Genomic DNA, 14772 nt, shown 5'->3' with positions numbered 1-14772 from the left:
CACATGGTGTGACCATTTTATTTGGGGAAATGACAGATGATTTGGAATTCAGTGTTTATGCCAGATGGACCTAACCGTTGCCAATCTGGTAAGAGATCCTGTCCAAATTTTGCCAGCCTGAGTCCGAGCTCAACATCATAGACCTTCTGTTTTAAGCAGAGTATGACAAACATCCTGGAAGGCATGTGGACCAACCCATCATAAGAGGGCAGATCTGTGCCAGCAGCATTTCCTTTTTCTCCTACAACATCTGGAGAGGTTTCCATCACTGTCAGAAGGACAAGGCCATTGGCTCTTTTCTCCTCAATATAAATAAGACGTGCCTGGAGAGAGGGCCTCATTGCACTGGCCACCTGCTTCTAGGTGCCCTTCCCCATTCTGTCCATGTCAAAAGATGGAAGCCATGTCAATTTTTTCATTGGTCAGGTCCAGCTGGGTTGGAATCTCATGGCTGGGAGTACAATGTAAGTATGGAGGATGTTTGTCGGGCAATAACTGGCACGCATAAGCTGAAAGTGCGAGGCAGAGGCAGCTAGCAGATGCTGCCGCTTTTCAGAGTTTTGCAGGTGAGGTTCCCCAGTTTGGTCATTAAGTTCTTCCCCTTCCACTGGGCCACAGAAGCCTCAGAAATCTGGAAGTCCGCCTGAGAAGAGAAAGAACAGGCAGGGTGATTTCTCCAGTCCTGTCATGCTGAGGGGCCACAGCTTTGTGGCAGAATACTTGACAGTGCAGAAGGTCCCAGGTTCAATCCCTGGCAGGTCCTGAAAAGACTTCTAATCAGGAATCCTGCAGAACTGCTGTCAGCCAGTATAGGCAATAGTGAGTAGGATGTACCAAATGTTTGATACAATAGGAGGAATAGCAGGAACAGCCTCCTATGTTGACATCAGCTTTGGCTGGCCTGGTGCTCTTCAGATGTTCCAGACTACAAGAGTTCCAGGCAGCTGAGGGAACTTGTAGTTTAAAACAACTGGAGGGCACCAGGTTCGCACAGGCTTGTCTACCTTAGTTAAACATGGTGGACAAGGGAAGCCAGACCTTACTAGCTTAGAGGAGGAGGAGGTGACAACCTCCTTGATCCTTTTGAGCAAATGTTATTTTCATCCTAAAATATTCACATACTACAGCCACATATTATCAAGCTAACCAACACACTGCCCACTCCTTTATTAACTGCTTGGGACTGCTTTTATTCTTACATTTAAAAAAATGTATTATATTCTCTCTCCAGTTTAAAAATGCCTAATGGGGCACCAGTGTTTTGTTTTATGAAAAGAAGTTGCAGGAATAGGTTAATCAGAGCCCCCAAATTTTGCACCAGTTGGAAGGCTCCGTTCTCCATATTTAAGAAGATCAGGGTCGACTTGCCTTTTTTGCAGAATCTGTGCTGCTCCCTAATAGTACGAGACAACCCTCTGCAGGCACGGCACACAGCTCTGAAGCCTTTTCTACCTGCCCTGCAGCAGAAACTCTGCCCTCCTGCAAGGGCGGTGATTTAGTATTGCAGAGCAATTCCTGGACTAAGGAATGTCTGGCTTTGCTTTAAGCCAGTGTGCCTCATGCTGGTTGGAGCTAACAGTAGTCCCCAAAACACCTGGAGGGCACATAGTTGCTCAGCTGCCCAATATGGAGGTATCTGCCACTCAGAGGAGCCTCTTCCTTGCTCACCTGCAGCTTCTCAAAGACCTTTTTCTTGGGTTTCAGCTCCTCATCAGGCTGGCCTTCTTCGTAGCCCTCCACAAACACCCGCTCACCGGGGCAGGAGCCGGCCGGGGGGTCCAGGGGCTCTATTTGGCAGGGCTCCCCAGCACTGGAAGAAGAGGATAATCATGTTAGCGGCAAGCAGACTTCAGTCGGCCTCTCGCTTCGGCTAACAGGGAAACATAGCCAAGGGATAACAAATGCCTGCTTATGCCCCCAATAAGTGGATCCATTTGCAGCCCCTCTGCATGAGCCAAAGTCTGCCTGCCCTACTGTCCACTGCACACACCTGCAAGCGCAGAGCAGCATGGCCTGGGACTCCAGTCCCCGCATCTTCTGAGGCTTCAGGTTGCACACCAAGACCACCAGCCTGTCCTGCAGCTCCTCTTTGGGCACGTGCTCCACCAGCCCACTGACCACCGTCCGCGGCTCAGGCTCCCCCACATCAATCTTCTCCACGTACAGCGTGTTGGCATCAGGATGCTGCGAAGGGAGAAGGGCGGCGTCACAGCCCTTTTGTGAAAAGCTGAATGGCCCCCTCCAGGGTCGCAGGCACCCCGCAATCTCCCACGCACCCCAAGCCCAGTACAGAAGCCCAGGGAGCGTGATGGAGACCTCTGCACGCGCTCTCAAGAGGCCTGATGCCAGCACCCTTCTGTCATGAAGAGCCCGCTTAGTCCTGCATCTTGCTCTCCCAGAGGCCAACCAATTGCCTCTAGGAAGCCCCCTGGCAGGCTTACCTTCTCTACGCTGAGCACTCTGCCAACACGAAGGTCCACCCGGGATGGCACCACTTCCTCCGGGTCAGAGTTCTTTGTGGGGCCTTTCGCTGAAGGCTCTGCAGGCAGGGAAGGGAAGGGAGGTTTTTAGGGGAGCTGCAGTTGCAAAGACTGGCAGCAGCCTGGAAAGACTAGGCCTCAAAAACGGTGTTGGACAGGAGACTGATAGATGGGAAATGGACAGCCCTGTGAGAAAAGCAGGGTAGAGAGGATCTTCCTGGTGTGGGAGGCTGGGAGAAGAGGGGCAAGCTCCCAGGTCGGAGCTGGGAGAGTTCACTCTTTTGTGGGTAGAATATGGGGTAGGATCCAGTTGTGACAGAGGGCTTTTTATTTGCTTTTTCCTCTTTATTTTCTTTGTTTTTTAAAATCTTTTCTCTTTAGATTAGCTTGGCTTTTATTGTATTTTATGTGGGAAACTTGCAATAAAAATTTATTTTTTAAAAAAAGATGCTGGTATCCTCTTGCGTGAGCAAGAGGAGGTGAGGGTGGGATGGGGAGGAGAATTAAAGCAACGGGAAGGCATGGGAAACCGAGTGGTGCAAACGACCCAAGTAACTGAGCAGGAGTCTATTTCAGAGAGAACTCAGACTGACGTCCAGTGTTTGCATATGCCAAAAAGGACCAAGACAGGCAAGGGGGTCTGGCCAATCGAAGTGAACCCAGGAAGGAGCCACGCCACAGGAGAGGCGCTTAGCAGGCCCACTTCCTTTGCAGACAGCGAAGGAGGCAAGTCTGATCTTCCAGACCCGGGCAGGGCCTAGTGGGGGCAGAGGAGCATCTGCATCAGCCTGCCAAAAAGAACTTGCAGGGCTCTTGGTCTCAGAGAGTGCCAGGGCCTCTGTGGGAAGCTCTGGAGCCTCAGGGGTGGAGCCCCTGCTTTCCATGAAGAAGATCCCAGGTTCAATCCCAAGCAGCATCTCCTTCAGGGCGGGCTGGGAATGCCAGCCCCTGCTTAAAACCCCAGAGAACCTCTGCCAGCCAGGGTCAACAGTACTGAACTAGATGGACCAACGGCAGATGCCTTTCAGCCCTTACTTGCTTTGGATGGATCAGGATACGCAGAGCTGGCCAGTTTCTTCATTTGTGAGCTGCTGAACTTCTCTCTGATGGGCTCAAGGAGCTTGTTCAAGGCCACCTCCACAGAGTTCTTCAAGTCCCCAGGGTGGACAACCTGCACCCACGGAGGAAGATGGAGACCCAGTTAGTCCTGCTCTCCCTAGAGGATTCCCACCAGTCCCCAGCGCCGTTCCCAACAGTGGGTGCAAATCCCAAAGCACAATCTGTTGGGCAGGACCCAGCGGAATGGATGAGAGTGGTGTAAAATGAAAGCCAATGGGGCTTCATGGGAAAAACATTCCACATATTGCTCAGCTGGTAAGACAGAAATTAAAAGGGGCAGAGAGTCTGATTTATGCAGAACAGCAGTGTTTCTGTACATCCGACCTATGCAAATTCTGTGAGAATGGTTTGCATTCATTACGACTGCAGAGTTGTTGCTTTAGGGGATGTGCAACACAATTCTTTGTCAGTCTAGAGCCCCTTCCTGTGACTCTGCTTCCTCTTGCTGGCCTCTGATGCAACCCCCTGGGGGGGGGCATACAGAACAAAAGGTTGGGGTCTCCCACCACCAACACACAACTGCTGCCAGGTCTCAGAATCTGCCTGGCAGGATAGCCCAAGCCCTTCATGCAAGTATAGCAGAGCCGCTCCACGAGGAGGTGCTTCCCACATACAAACCAACAGCAAGGACCCCAGGAGCCCCCCACCCCACCCCGGCAGCTGGCCACCTCCCTACTCCACCCGCATCCCAGTGTGTCACCTGGTCAGCAAAGTCTTTCTCCAGGTCTCCATAGTGGGTGTAAGTTTTATTCCCTCCCCACTTCTCATCTCGAAGAATCACAAACTCTGCGGCGGGGGAAAAGAAAGATTTGAAGATCCACTTTAACAGAGTGGTGTGCATTTGAGGAGTCACAAGAACACTGCAGGTGTGGGGGCTTAGTATCCAAGGTCCTCAAAATGTCAGTTTTTTAAAAAGCTCCAAAGCCCTTCAGGTTGCAGGGGGGACACTGATGATGGCGAAGGAGGACCAAGACCAAGGGCATCATGTTCCCTTCGCTGCCCTCCCCTCTAGCAGCAGCTAGGTAAATCCCTGGACTTCCCTGAGCACATGCCCACAAAGACCCTCTGTGGTGCCACTAAAGAGCTCTTTTAGTGATTAAAAGGGAGCCTTTCCATTACAGCCAGGAGAGAAGAGAAACTGCCAGACATAAGCAGCAGGGCATGCTGAATTTTTCAACTTCCAAATTCCAAAAAGGAAGGGTGCTAAAATGTTGTAACATAACTTGGGAATTTAAAAGATATTTTAGTTAAATGAATAGAATTTAGTTTTGCTTGGTAGATAAATGTGTGTAAAATTGCATAGAAATCATTAAAAATGATGGCCAATCTACTAACTGTTGTTATTATTATTAAGCACTACCTGATGTTTTCAGAAGGTAAAATTAAAATTCTTTGGTTTTCCAAAAACAGTTTACGTGCTTCATCATCAAACAGACTTACCAAGCTAAAAAGAATAGATTCAAATTCCTCATACCAAGAACATAGTTTTAACACCCCTCATTGAAGAAATTTGAAAAAAAATTAAGTTTCACCCCCTAATATTCAGGCTCTGCTACACACTTGGGGCTTCAGCTAAGTAGGGAGGGGACACAGGTGGAAGATGAAGGGATGTGACCCAGCTCTTCACCTCTAGATTGGCCTTTCAGCCAATCAGGTTGCCTGCTATTCCCCATAATAAAATCCCCTAGCTCCACCCCCTTTTTGCTGCTTGGAGACACTTACCTGATCTGAGTGGGAAGAGCACATGCTTGATGAAGGACAAGACCCCATTGTTTTCCACATTCCCCGGCTCGCAAAAGGCCTTCTTGAGCTTCTTCTTCACATCCTCCTTTCGATCCAATAGATCAATCTTGGACTCCTGGATGAGGGAAGGGAGGGGATGCTCCATGAATTAGCTCCCAGGCACAGCAGGCCACAGAAGTGTACTGCGACTAGTCAGTTTTTCACAGACGGAGGAATCATCCTGAGATGGAAAGAGCCTGGGATCACAGCTGCAACTTTTAGCCCACCTATCTGCTAGAGCAAATCCTTTTGAGTTAAAGGATTTAACTGGATTAACTGACCAGCAGACTTTCCATTTTTACATAAACGCAACAGACTTCGCCAATCTGGTGCCCTCCAGGTGCTTCAGACATCATCTTTGTGCTGGCTGGGGCTGATGGGAATTGTAGTCCCAAGCATCTAAGAGCAGAAGGCACCAAGACGGCAAAAACAGATTTGCGAAAACCATGAAGCGTGAACATCACCTTGGAATATTGTGTTCTAGTTTTTTCTCAGTCGACACTAGATAATTCAGTGCAATTCTGTTACAATTGATTTTGACAGCTCGATGACTATGCTCTTTAGCGACAAAACGTTGGATTACCGGAACGACACCTGAGCACTGAACCACTGGTATATTACAAGTGGACTCTTTATTACTCCTTTTGTAATTGTTCAAGATAAAATCTATTTTGGAAAGCGAGGAAATGAGCACTGAACCACTGATATATTACAAGTGAACGCTTTCTTTACTGTGTCTGCTATTGTTTAAGATAAGAAACTACTTTTGTCATTTTTATGGACGTTTATTGTTTACAGATGGTGATATTATTGTTTACAGCCTTGGTGATATTATCTTGCATGGATTGCAGCAGTCACTGTATCACCATCCTGTGCCTAGTTTTTTCTCAAGCAGGGCACCCTCAACACAGATGCCTGCTGCTCCCTCCCCACCCCTCTTAACCCCCGGGCTCCCAACCAGAGTGTGATGCTCAAAACTGCCAAGTAGGAAATAACTTAGGTGGTGCTTTAGGAACTCTTTATGATCAACTGGTCACCAGTTACTTAATTTTCAAATTGAATCTTTTACTACCAAAGGTAGAATATTGCTTTTGGATGTTTTATCCAATTTCCTTTTTCCTTTCCGTAATGCTGAAGTATTTCAAAGACTAGAAAAAAGAACCCTGCCAATGAGGACTGTCGGCAAGGCATCCCTGCACATTTTAAGAACTCCTCCTTGCAGGATCTGGCTGCCAGGCGCAAGAGTCAAGCTGAAGAACCCACCTCTTCTGAAGAACTCATCTTGCTGCCTGTCAGTCCTGGCACCATGGGGTTCATCAGGTGGATGCGCTTGGCATAGCCCAAGGAGGGGAGGTACTAGAGAGAAACAAACATACAGGAATTTAAAACAAAGGCTGAAGATGGAGGGAAAGTGGGATGTTCAAGTGTACTATCTGCCTCCCTGGAACCCAATAACTTCTCTGTGGACTGCAGTTTACACTGTGTTCTTACACAGCACATTTTCCATATCCTAGTAGGTTCTGCCCCCATGTTAACCAGCCAGGGGGGAACAGGGAGAGAAAGGAGGTGCCTTTTGCATTTTCCATCTCAAGACCCAAAATATCCATGCCTAGCTTACCCTGGGGGCGCAGCATGTGATCAAAGGGAACACAGGTTTAGCTAGCTGAACCATCCAGGGGCCTTCAACACCAATTGCACAGTGCTCCGAAGAGGCAGCCAGGTAAGTGTCTCATTCTTCTCACCTTCTCTGCAAAAGTGAAGATTTTCCTCTGATCCACACCTCCAAACTGCGCATCAACTTTGAGGTACTCTTCATCCAGTGCCTGAGGGGACACACAAGCATAAATAACTCCCTGCAGACCCCACTGATTTGGGGAGTCTGGTTGCTTCTTTCCTGCCCCAGGGATACCCCTGGGCACTAGCATCTCTTGTGGCTGTGGGAGCCAGAGACAAACTGGAAAAAAAACAAGAATTCCACGTCTGGTCCAAACACAACCCATTTCCCAGATTAGGATTTTATTCCACAGGCTTCAGGCTGAGTTAAGCAAGCACCTGGCATCCTCTTAGGTCCTCTACTAGTCTGTTCCTGAAGCATATTGATCTTGGCAAATTGATCCTTCACATATCAAGGACTTCAGAACTATGTTCATAAAAATACCTTCCACCAAACAGGTGTACCCCAGCCTTCATGAGGCATGGTGTCTCCACAAATAGAACCATCCATACTTACTGGATCTGAAGCAAGTGAAAGTAAGTGGGTACTCGCTAGGTGCAAAATAAGGATCAGGCAGACTCAGTAATGGAGAATAAGAAGGTGAGGTTTATTGCCAGGCAATAAGGACCCAGTTTGGAATCTCTTCCAAAAGGAACTGGGACCCCGATTGACAGAAATCCAGAGGTCTTTATACCTGAGCAAATCACAGCAAATCATAGATCATGAGACAACCATGAGGGATTCACAATATTGTCAGTGAGAATCAGCCAATCAGCAAGCTCTTGTCACGCTACCAGCTCCTGGTCACGCACTGGTCAAGCACAGGGTTCAAGTTCTGCTTTCCGATGCTTGCAGTGACGCTCTATCTAACCTCTCCCCTATATATGACAGGACAGGGAGTTTGGAGATTTTGTGGTTTTGCTCTTCCTGTTTTGTGGATTAATTTAGCCTGTATCTGAGGGGATTTTATACCAGAATCTCTGATTCACGTCTTCCCCTTGTCCAGGGTACACGGATGTTTGTAGGGGAAAGGTCGGTTCCTAACTTTGCTGTTCCAAGCAGTTTGCAGTTAGCTAAGGCACAGCTTCCCTTTGATTCAAAATAGATTATAAAATACTGTAAGCCTTGATTATGTGTAAGCATATATGAATATATATCGAACATATTGATTACTGATAACTGATTATATGGATAGCATGGGGGTAGCCCTTCTTCCTTGCCTCAGATCTTTCACTTTCTTCCTCCCCATCCCTTTTCATAAGTGGAAGAATAGCACAACTTATGGAAACACACATACAGTGGTATCTTGGTTTAAGAACAGCTTAGCTTATGAACAACTTGGATTAAGAATGCTGCAAACCCAGAAATAGGTGTTTTGGTTTGTGAACTTTGCCTTGGAAGCAGAACATGTTTCACTTCCTGTTGAGTGTGGTCCATTTTTAAATTGAGTCCCCTGCTGCTATGGGAAAGCATGCCTTGGTTTAAGAACGAACTTCTGGAATGGATTAAGTTCGTAAACCAAGGTACCACTGTATGGCCTTGGGCATGTGAGGATATTCATTCCGAGCTATGGTAGGTAAAGGGACCCCTGACCATTAGGTCCAGTCGTGGACGACTCTGGGGTTGTGGGGCTCATCTCACTTTATTGACCGAGGGAGCCGGCGTACAGCTTCCGGGCCATGTGGCCAGCATGACTTACCTTCCCGCTGGAGCGGTACCTATTTATCTACTTGCACTTTGACATGCTTTCAAACTGCTACGTTGGCAGGAGCAGGGACCGAGCAACAGGAGCTAACCCCGGTGCAGGGATTCAAACTGGCGACCTTCTGATTGGCAACCCGTATCCCTTGAGCTATGGTAGCCAAGGGCAAAAGAAGCCCGCATCTCTTCCCCCCGCCTCCTCCAAGATGACGTTAAACAGGTACCTGCAGTCCTGGATAGAGGAGGCCACTGAGCAACGGATGCTCCACCTGCTTGACCACTTCTGCCCCAGCTTTCTTGGCATCATGTTGGGTGACGACAGAGGACAGGCGGTAAACATCTAGCGTGTATTCTCTAAATAGAAAAGGCAGGAAGCTAGTGTGGTGGAATGTCCTTCCCTTTCCAGAACTACAAGCAGCTTAGGAGCCTTACCACTTGCAGGTGGATCAGATGTAATGTTAAGGACATAATATGAGATTGGCTGCTGGATCGGGACGAAGGGGGCCCATTTAGTCCAGCTTCCTGTTCTCACAGTGGTCAGACAGAGGCCCCAGTGGGGAGCCCAGAAGAGGGACCTGAGAACAGCAACACTGTGTATGTTTCCCAGCAACTGGCATTCAGGGGCATGCTGCCTCCAACAGTGGGGGCAGAACACAGCCATCAGGGTTAGTAGTCACTGACAGTCTTCTCTTCCGTGAATGTGTCCAGTCCTCTCCCAAAACTAATCAAGTTGGTAGCTCTGACTGCCTCTTGCGGGAGAGAATCTGGTCTCCGTCTCTCCTCTACCCTCCCTGTGCAGATGAGGCGGCAATGGAGATGGGGGGGGGGGGAAATCTCTATGCATCTCTCTCGTTTATGCATAATTTTATATGTCTCTATGCCGTCTCCTTTTACTGGCACAACTTTTCTTCACAGGGGAGTCACCTTGATTATTTTCTGAAACTTTTCTAACCCCACAATATTCTTTATGAGGTGAGACAATGAGAATGGCACACAATATTCCAAATGTGGCCACACCGTAGATTTGTATACCGTATTTTTCGCTCTATAACACGCACCCGACCATAACACGCACGTAGTTTTTAGAGGAGGAAAATCCGTAGGCATGCCACCCGTAGGCATTCCCTCCATAACACGCACAAACATTTCCCCTTACTTTTTAGGAGGAAAAAAGTGAGTGTTATGGTGCAAAAAATACGGTAATTGCATTATGCTATTGGCAGTTTTGTTTTCAGTTCCCTTCATAATGATCCCTAGCATGAAATTTGCCTTTTTTACAGCTGCTGCACACTGGGTTGGCATCTTCACTGAGCTATCTACTAGGCCTCAAGGTCTTAGTTCCTGGCCAGTCACAGCCAGTTCAGGCCCCCATGAAATGAATATTTCTTTGCCCCAATGTGTATCACTTTACTCTAGTTTGCACTGAACTGCATATGACATTATGCTGCCCATTCACTCAGTATGCGGAGGCCCTTTGGAAGCTTCCACAATCTCATTTTGTTTTAACTAAACTGAACCGTTTACCGTACTTTTCGCTCCATAAGACGCACTTTTTCCCTCCTAAAAAGTAAGGGGAAATGTGTGTGTGTCTTATGGAGCGAATGCGGGGGGTGGGTGGGCAGGCAGGAAAAGCCCCCAAGAACCGCACACAAGCTCCGCGCGGCTCTTGCGGGCTTTTCCCCAGGAGGGAGAAGGGATGCGGCCAGTCAGTCCCTTCTCCCTCCTTAAAGGGTGCGTGGCTCCTGTGGGCTTTTGCGGGGGTGTTGCCATAGCCGCGTGCAGCTATGGGGGAAGGCAAGACAGCGAGCGAAGACAGCCTGGAGGTTGCACGCCGCTAAAGAGGAAGCTGAGACAGAGAGCAGGATCCATCCCGCTCACTGTCTCGGCTTCCTCTTTAACAGTGCGCAACCTCTCCAGGCTGGGCCTCTTTGCTCTTTGGGGCTGGGGGTGGGGGAACCCGGGCTTCCCCCGGCAGCCCCAGAAGCTCTGGGAGAAGCCTGTCCGCTGCTCTTTAGGGCTGGGGGGGGGATAAGATTTTTTTTCTTGATTTCCCCCTCTAAAAACTAGGTGCGCCTTATGGTCTGGTGCGCCTTATGGAGCAAAAAATACGGTATGCCTGAACCCACTCAGACTGTGGTTAGCCTTAACTATGGCAGTTAGTTGAAAACTGGAGCGAAAGCTTTCCATCTTCACCTTGTGGCTGTGCCAGAGGAGTGGGGACCACACAAGCCCAATGCTGATGAACGTAATACTAAGCTTAGCTTTACATCCAAATCCCAACATTAAACTGGCCAAAGGACTGCCAGACACATAAAATATTCAGTCTAGAGCTAAATATCAAGATGGAGGATTTCCTGGAGCAGGCATTCCTAATCCTAGACAGCACAACAGAGAAGGCACCAAATAAGCCCCACATAGTGGTGGGATATGCAGCGGTGTCTCTCTTGATGAGCTCAGAGAATCAGCAGACATGTGGCATTTTAAAAGAGAATGTGCAGCACCCTCAGTTTCTCCTATGCCACCTATGGGACTCTGGCAAATCTCCCCTTCCAAATCATCCAATTGGCATCCAATTAAACCTTAGCAGGTTTAGGAACTTTTCTCAATGAAAACTTTAAAACCACCTGGGGAGTTCTTACAGGTGCTAATCCCTCTGACCAAGGAAGTTCCCATTTGTTGTTCTGCAGCTCCACACTGCCTCAAGACAAACTTACTTGCTGAGCTGATAGTCAGTCCCCCGGATGAACTTGAGCTTTTCCAGAGGCACACCTATGCTCTCCAGCATTGCCTTGATCACGTTCTCATAATATTGGGTGCGCAGTTCCAGAAGTTCCCAAGGTGCCTTCATATTGTCGAGGTATCCATGGAGGTCAGCAAACAGAATTGTCACCTGAGAAAGAAGGGGCATATCAAGCAGGAGTGCCTTGGCCTTAACCCTAACCCTTCCTCTATATGCACTTTGAGAACCAACAGGAGCTCAGACCCAATGCCTGCACACCTAGATAAGCCATCCCCAATCCAGAGCTGTCTAGATACTTTGGACTACAACTCCCATCAACCCCAACATAATTCAGCCATACTGGCTGGGTGCAAGGTTGGAGAAGGCATGAATGGCGTTCAGGGAAAAAATGCCTTCCAGAGGTCTTTGAAAGGCAGCAGATCCTCCTCACTAGGGTGACTGCCCCATTGCTACTTGAAAGCAGCCAACAGACCAAATGTAAAGCAGAGCCCAGTCTCACCTCACATCCAGCCTTGAGGAAGTCCGCTATTTTGGTCATGGGTACAAAATAGGCTATATGAGGCTTGCCCGTCGTTGCTGTCCCCCAGTATATCTTCACCTCCCGTTCTTTCAAGATGGCCTTCAGCTTATCCTCTCCGAGAACTTCCTGCAAGCAAAAGAGAGATGTGTTCAGCATCTCAGCTGGAAAAGCAAGAAGCAAAAGAGAAGGGAGAGCTAGGGAAGCCAAAACCCTGCAATGCAAGGGGATATATTTTTATTTAAAACATTCATATTCCATCTTTTATTATCAGATTCTAGGGTGGTTTACAAAATATAATAAATGATATATATTAAAACAAGAATAACTCAAAACATCAATAGAACACCCACAGTAGAAAAATATAAAATCACATTGAACAATAGGGGGCAGGTAAAGCACTAGATCAGCAATTCTCAAAGTACAGAACATGAAACATAAATAATTAAATTCTCTTGAGAGCCCAAAGGATCCACTAATAGAGCAGGCATGGCTTATTCTCTGACATTGCCTCTTCCAATAAGCCTCTACTGGGGACAGATAATCCTGCCCCCAACCCTGCATTGGGCGTATCACAGTCATTCAATCACTTGCTCTCAGGAGAGGCAGGTGCATTGCTTTGGGCAATGAGTGACTTAAATATGGGAGTCATCCATTACAGTAGAGGAAAGTTTGCAGGTATGGTTGGGTAATGTTTGTCCTTTCAATTAGTAGTCACAAAGCGAGTCTTGTGTGACTCAACAGCTTGCTTCTACAGATGAACCTAACAAAATGACAGGCTTTTCCCATTACTTGTTCTGCATTCCTCTCTTTCTTTTAATGCTCAGGTTGAGCAGACACGTACCAGTGCAAATTGTAGGGAAAGCCCTACTGCTAACACATTACAACCTCATGAGATACCATCACAAGTGGCAAACCCAAGTGAAAAAGCAATAAACTAAGGCCAAACAGCAACCCAGCTCCACAACCACAGGAAACAGTTAAGACATCTGGTTTCTAATCCTCATTACCATACATGTTCCAAAGACTGGATTAAGATATTAATAACCCAGTTCTTCTACCACAGACAAGCACGTCTGTGATTTGATGGAAAACTTTATTTGTACATGGGACCTATGAATCATCCAGAATTTTCAGCTTACCAGTAGGGCTGGGTGATATATCAATATATTGTCCCAAACTGCATTGAAGTCCATATTGTGGTATCGGTTTCATAATTTTTGATCTGACAATATATCATGAATCATGATGTGTGTGCTATGCAAAAAATCACAATGTGGGAGAAGCCATGAAGTCAACCAATGCCTCTAAATAGCTCCATCCTTATTTCAGAAATTGTGATATATCATGATGTTGAAAACCAGATATTGCTCAGCCTTAGTTACCAGACATCTGAGTCAACAAGGTACAATGTAAAAAATCTGGATTAGGAATAAGGTACTGTGGCAAATCAAGATCTACTCAAAGATGGCTGGATGATATGCTATGGGATTCAGGCCCCTTTATCAACAGCAAAAAGTCCTCCAACCCACACAGCTGTCAGAATTCCTAATTTGTAGTAACTCAGATGTAGCTTTGTATTTGTATATGCCTAGCGTGTCAATGGGGAGGCACCAAGCACCAGAAGACTGTCCCCTAGAAATCTTAGTGTTGTGCCTAGCCCAAAGCTTTGTTTTCACACAAACTGCACTCAAGTTTTGAAATTTCTAATTCTCTGCCCAGAGAAATTCCATCCAGATACGAGGCTAGGGCATCTCATAGGGGAGAGGCTCCCAGTGTGAATAATTTGGGGTGGAAGAAGGCTTATTTTAGGAAGCAAATGTTCCCAATCCTTGTGATTTATAACAAAATAAAATAATTGGGGGGTGTAATAAAAAACTTATTTTGAAGAACAGAGTGGGGCAAACCTTTGATGCTTATTCAAACTACTTTTGCACCCATATGTGGAATATTTTTTTTAAAGCCTCATTTTCAACCATTCCTACAAAAGTACCTGCAAATTTCGGGTGATCAAGTGATACTTCTCCTGTGCTGTCAGTTCATGCCCCATTGTGCCAGCAGTTGCTCACCCACCCTTATGAGCTGAAATTGGAAAAAGAAATGCATGTTAGGCAATCAAAGAAAAACAGGTGTAAGCATCAAGGAGGTCTCCTGCTTCCTCACCAGGCATTCCCAACACAAGCCAAATTTCTCCTCTCCCAGTGGCAGGTTAGGGGAAGAGAACAAGCCAGCAGAGTCTGATACAATTTCATGTCCCTACAAGGCAAGAGAAGGGGGTCAGAAACACCACATAACAGCTGAACCAGAAGCCTCCTTGTGCATGTCTCCCCCTTTATTTAATGGGGTGGTCTTGGTAAAAGAGAATTCCTAGGAATTCCTACATATTGCCTGTGTAAAGCAGAGGCTGCTGATCCCCACCTGAATCAAGTATGCTTAAAAAACAACAACCAAAAACAAACAAGGCAGGGGATCCTGGAAATGACAAGCCAGTTAGTTAAATTTCCGTTCTGGGCTCACTGGTGGAAAGCACTGTTGAATATAAAATTACCCAGCAAAACCAGAATGGCTACTGCAAGGGTAAGTCTATTTCGGGAATCTATTAAGAGTTCTTTGAAAGCGTCAATTAAGCCTATAGATAGATCCCGATCAGTCTCAAGCTGATTTGCGATTAAAACAACTGAAAATGCCACGATCACTTGCCACCCTCATCCATGAATTT

The 14772-nt window shown here is 47.1% G+C and overlaps 1 protein-coding gene and 1 long non-coding RNA gene across 2 annotated transcripts; one reads left to right on the top strand and one right to left on the bottom strand.

Annotated features, from left to right (window-relative positions):
* Positions 1 to 14135, bottom strand: YARS1 (tyrosyl-tRNA synthetase 1). Its single transcript, XM_082233079.1, has 13 exons — positions 14047 to 14135; positions 12036 to 12182; positions 11511 to 11686; positions 9021 to 9150; positions 7124 to 7204; positions 6645 to 6737; positions 5322 to 5457; positions 4300 to 4385; positions 3516 to 3651; positions 2442 to 2539; positions 1991 to 2184; positions 1669 to 1810; positions 1 to 643 (listed from the first exon to the last, which is right to left on the bottom strand). The coding sequence occupies exons 1-13, from the start codon at positions 14101 to 14103 to the stop codon at positions 533 to 535; spliced, it is 1587 nt and encodes a 528-aa protein (XP_082089205.1). The 5' UTR covers positions 14104 to 14135; the 3' UTR covers positions 1 to 532.
* Positions 6388 to 6542, top strand: LOC309537932. Its single transcript, XR_014222067.1, has 2 exons — positions 6388 to 6420; positions 6463 to 6542. It is a non-coding gene; the product is annotated as an uncharacterized lncRNA (long non-coding RNA).
* Positions 14136 to 14772: the final 637 nt, after the last annotated feature.

This window comes from Podarcis vaucheri (assembly GCF_965113315.1).
Source record: "Podarcis vaucheri genome assembly, chromosome: 7".
Classification (NCBI taxonomy): Eukaryota; Metazoa; Chordata; class Lepidosauria; order Squamata; family Lacertidae; genus Podarcis; species Podarcis vaucheri.
The sequence above is the reverse complement of the archived record's forward strand: the minus strand, read 5'-3'. Positions and strand labels throughout refer to the sequence as shown.

What these genes read in the sequence shown, in the direction of transcription:
- YARS1 (XM_082233079.1), bottom strand. Translation starts at nt 14,103, where the DNA reads ATGGGGCATGAACTGACAGCACAGGAGAAGTATCACTTGATCACCCGA. An exon ending in TCCTCTATCCAGGACTGCAG is followed by an intron (nt 7,205 to 9,020) that starts GTACCTGTTTAA and finishes GTGTCCCCTCAG; the next exon opens with GCACTGGATGAAGAGTACCT. An exon ending in GAGTGCTCAGCGTAGAGAAG is followed by an intron (nt 2,185 to 2,441) that starts GTAAGCCTGCCA and finishes CTCCCTTCGCAG; the next exon opens with CATCCTGATGCCAACACGCT.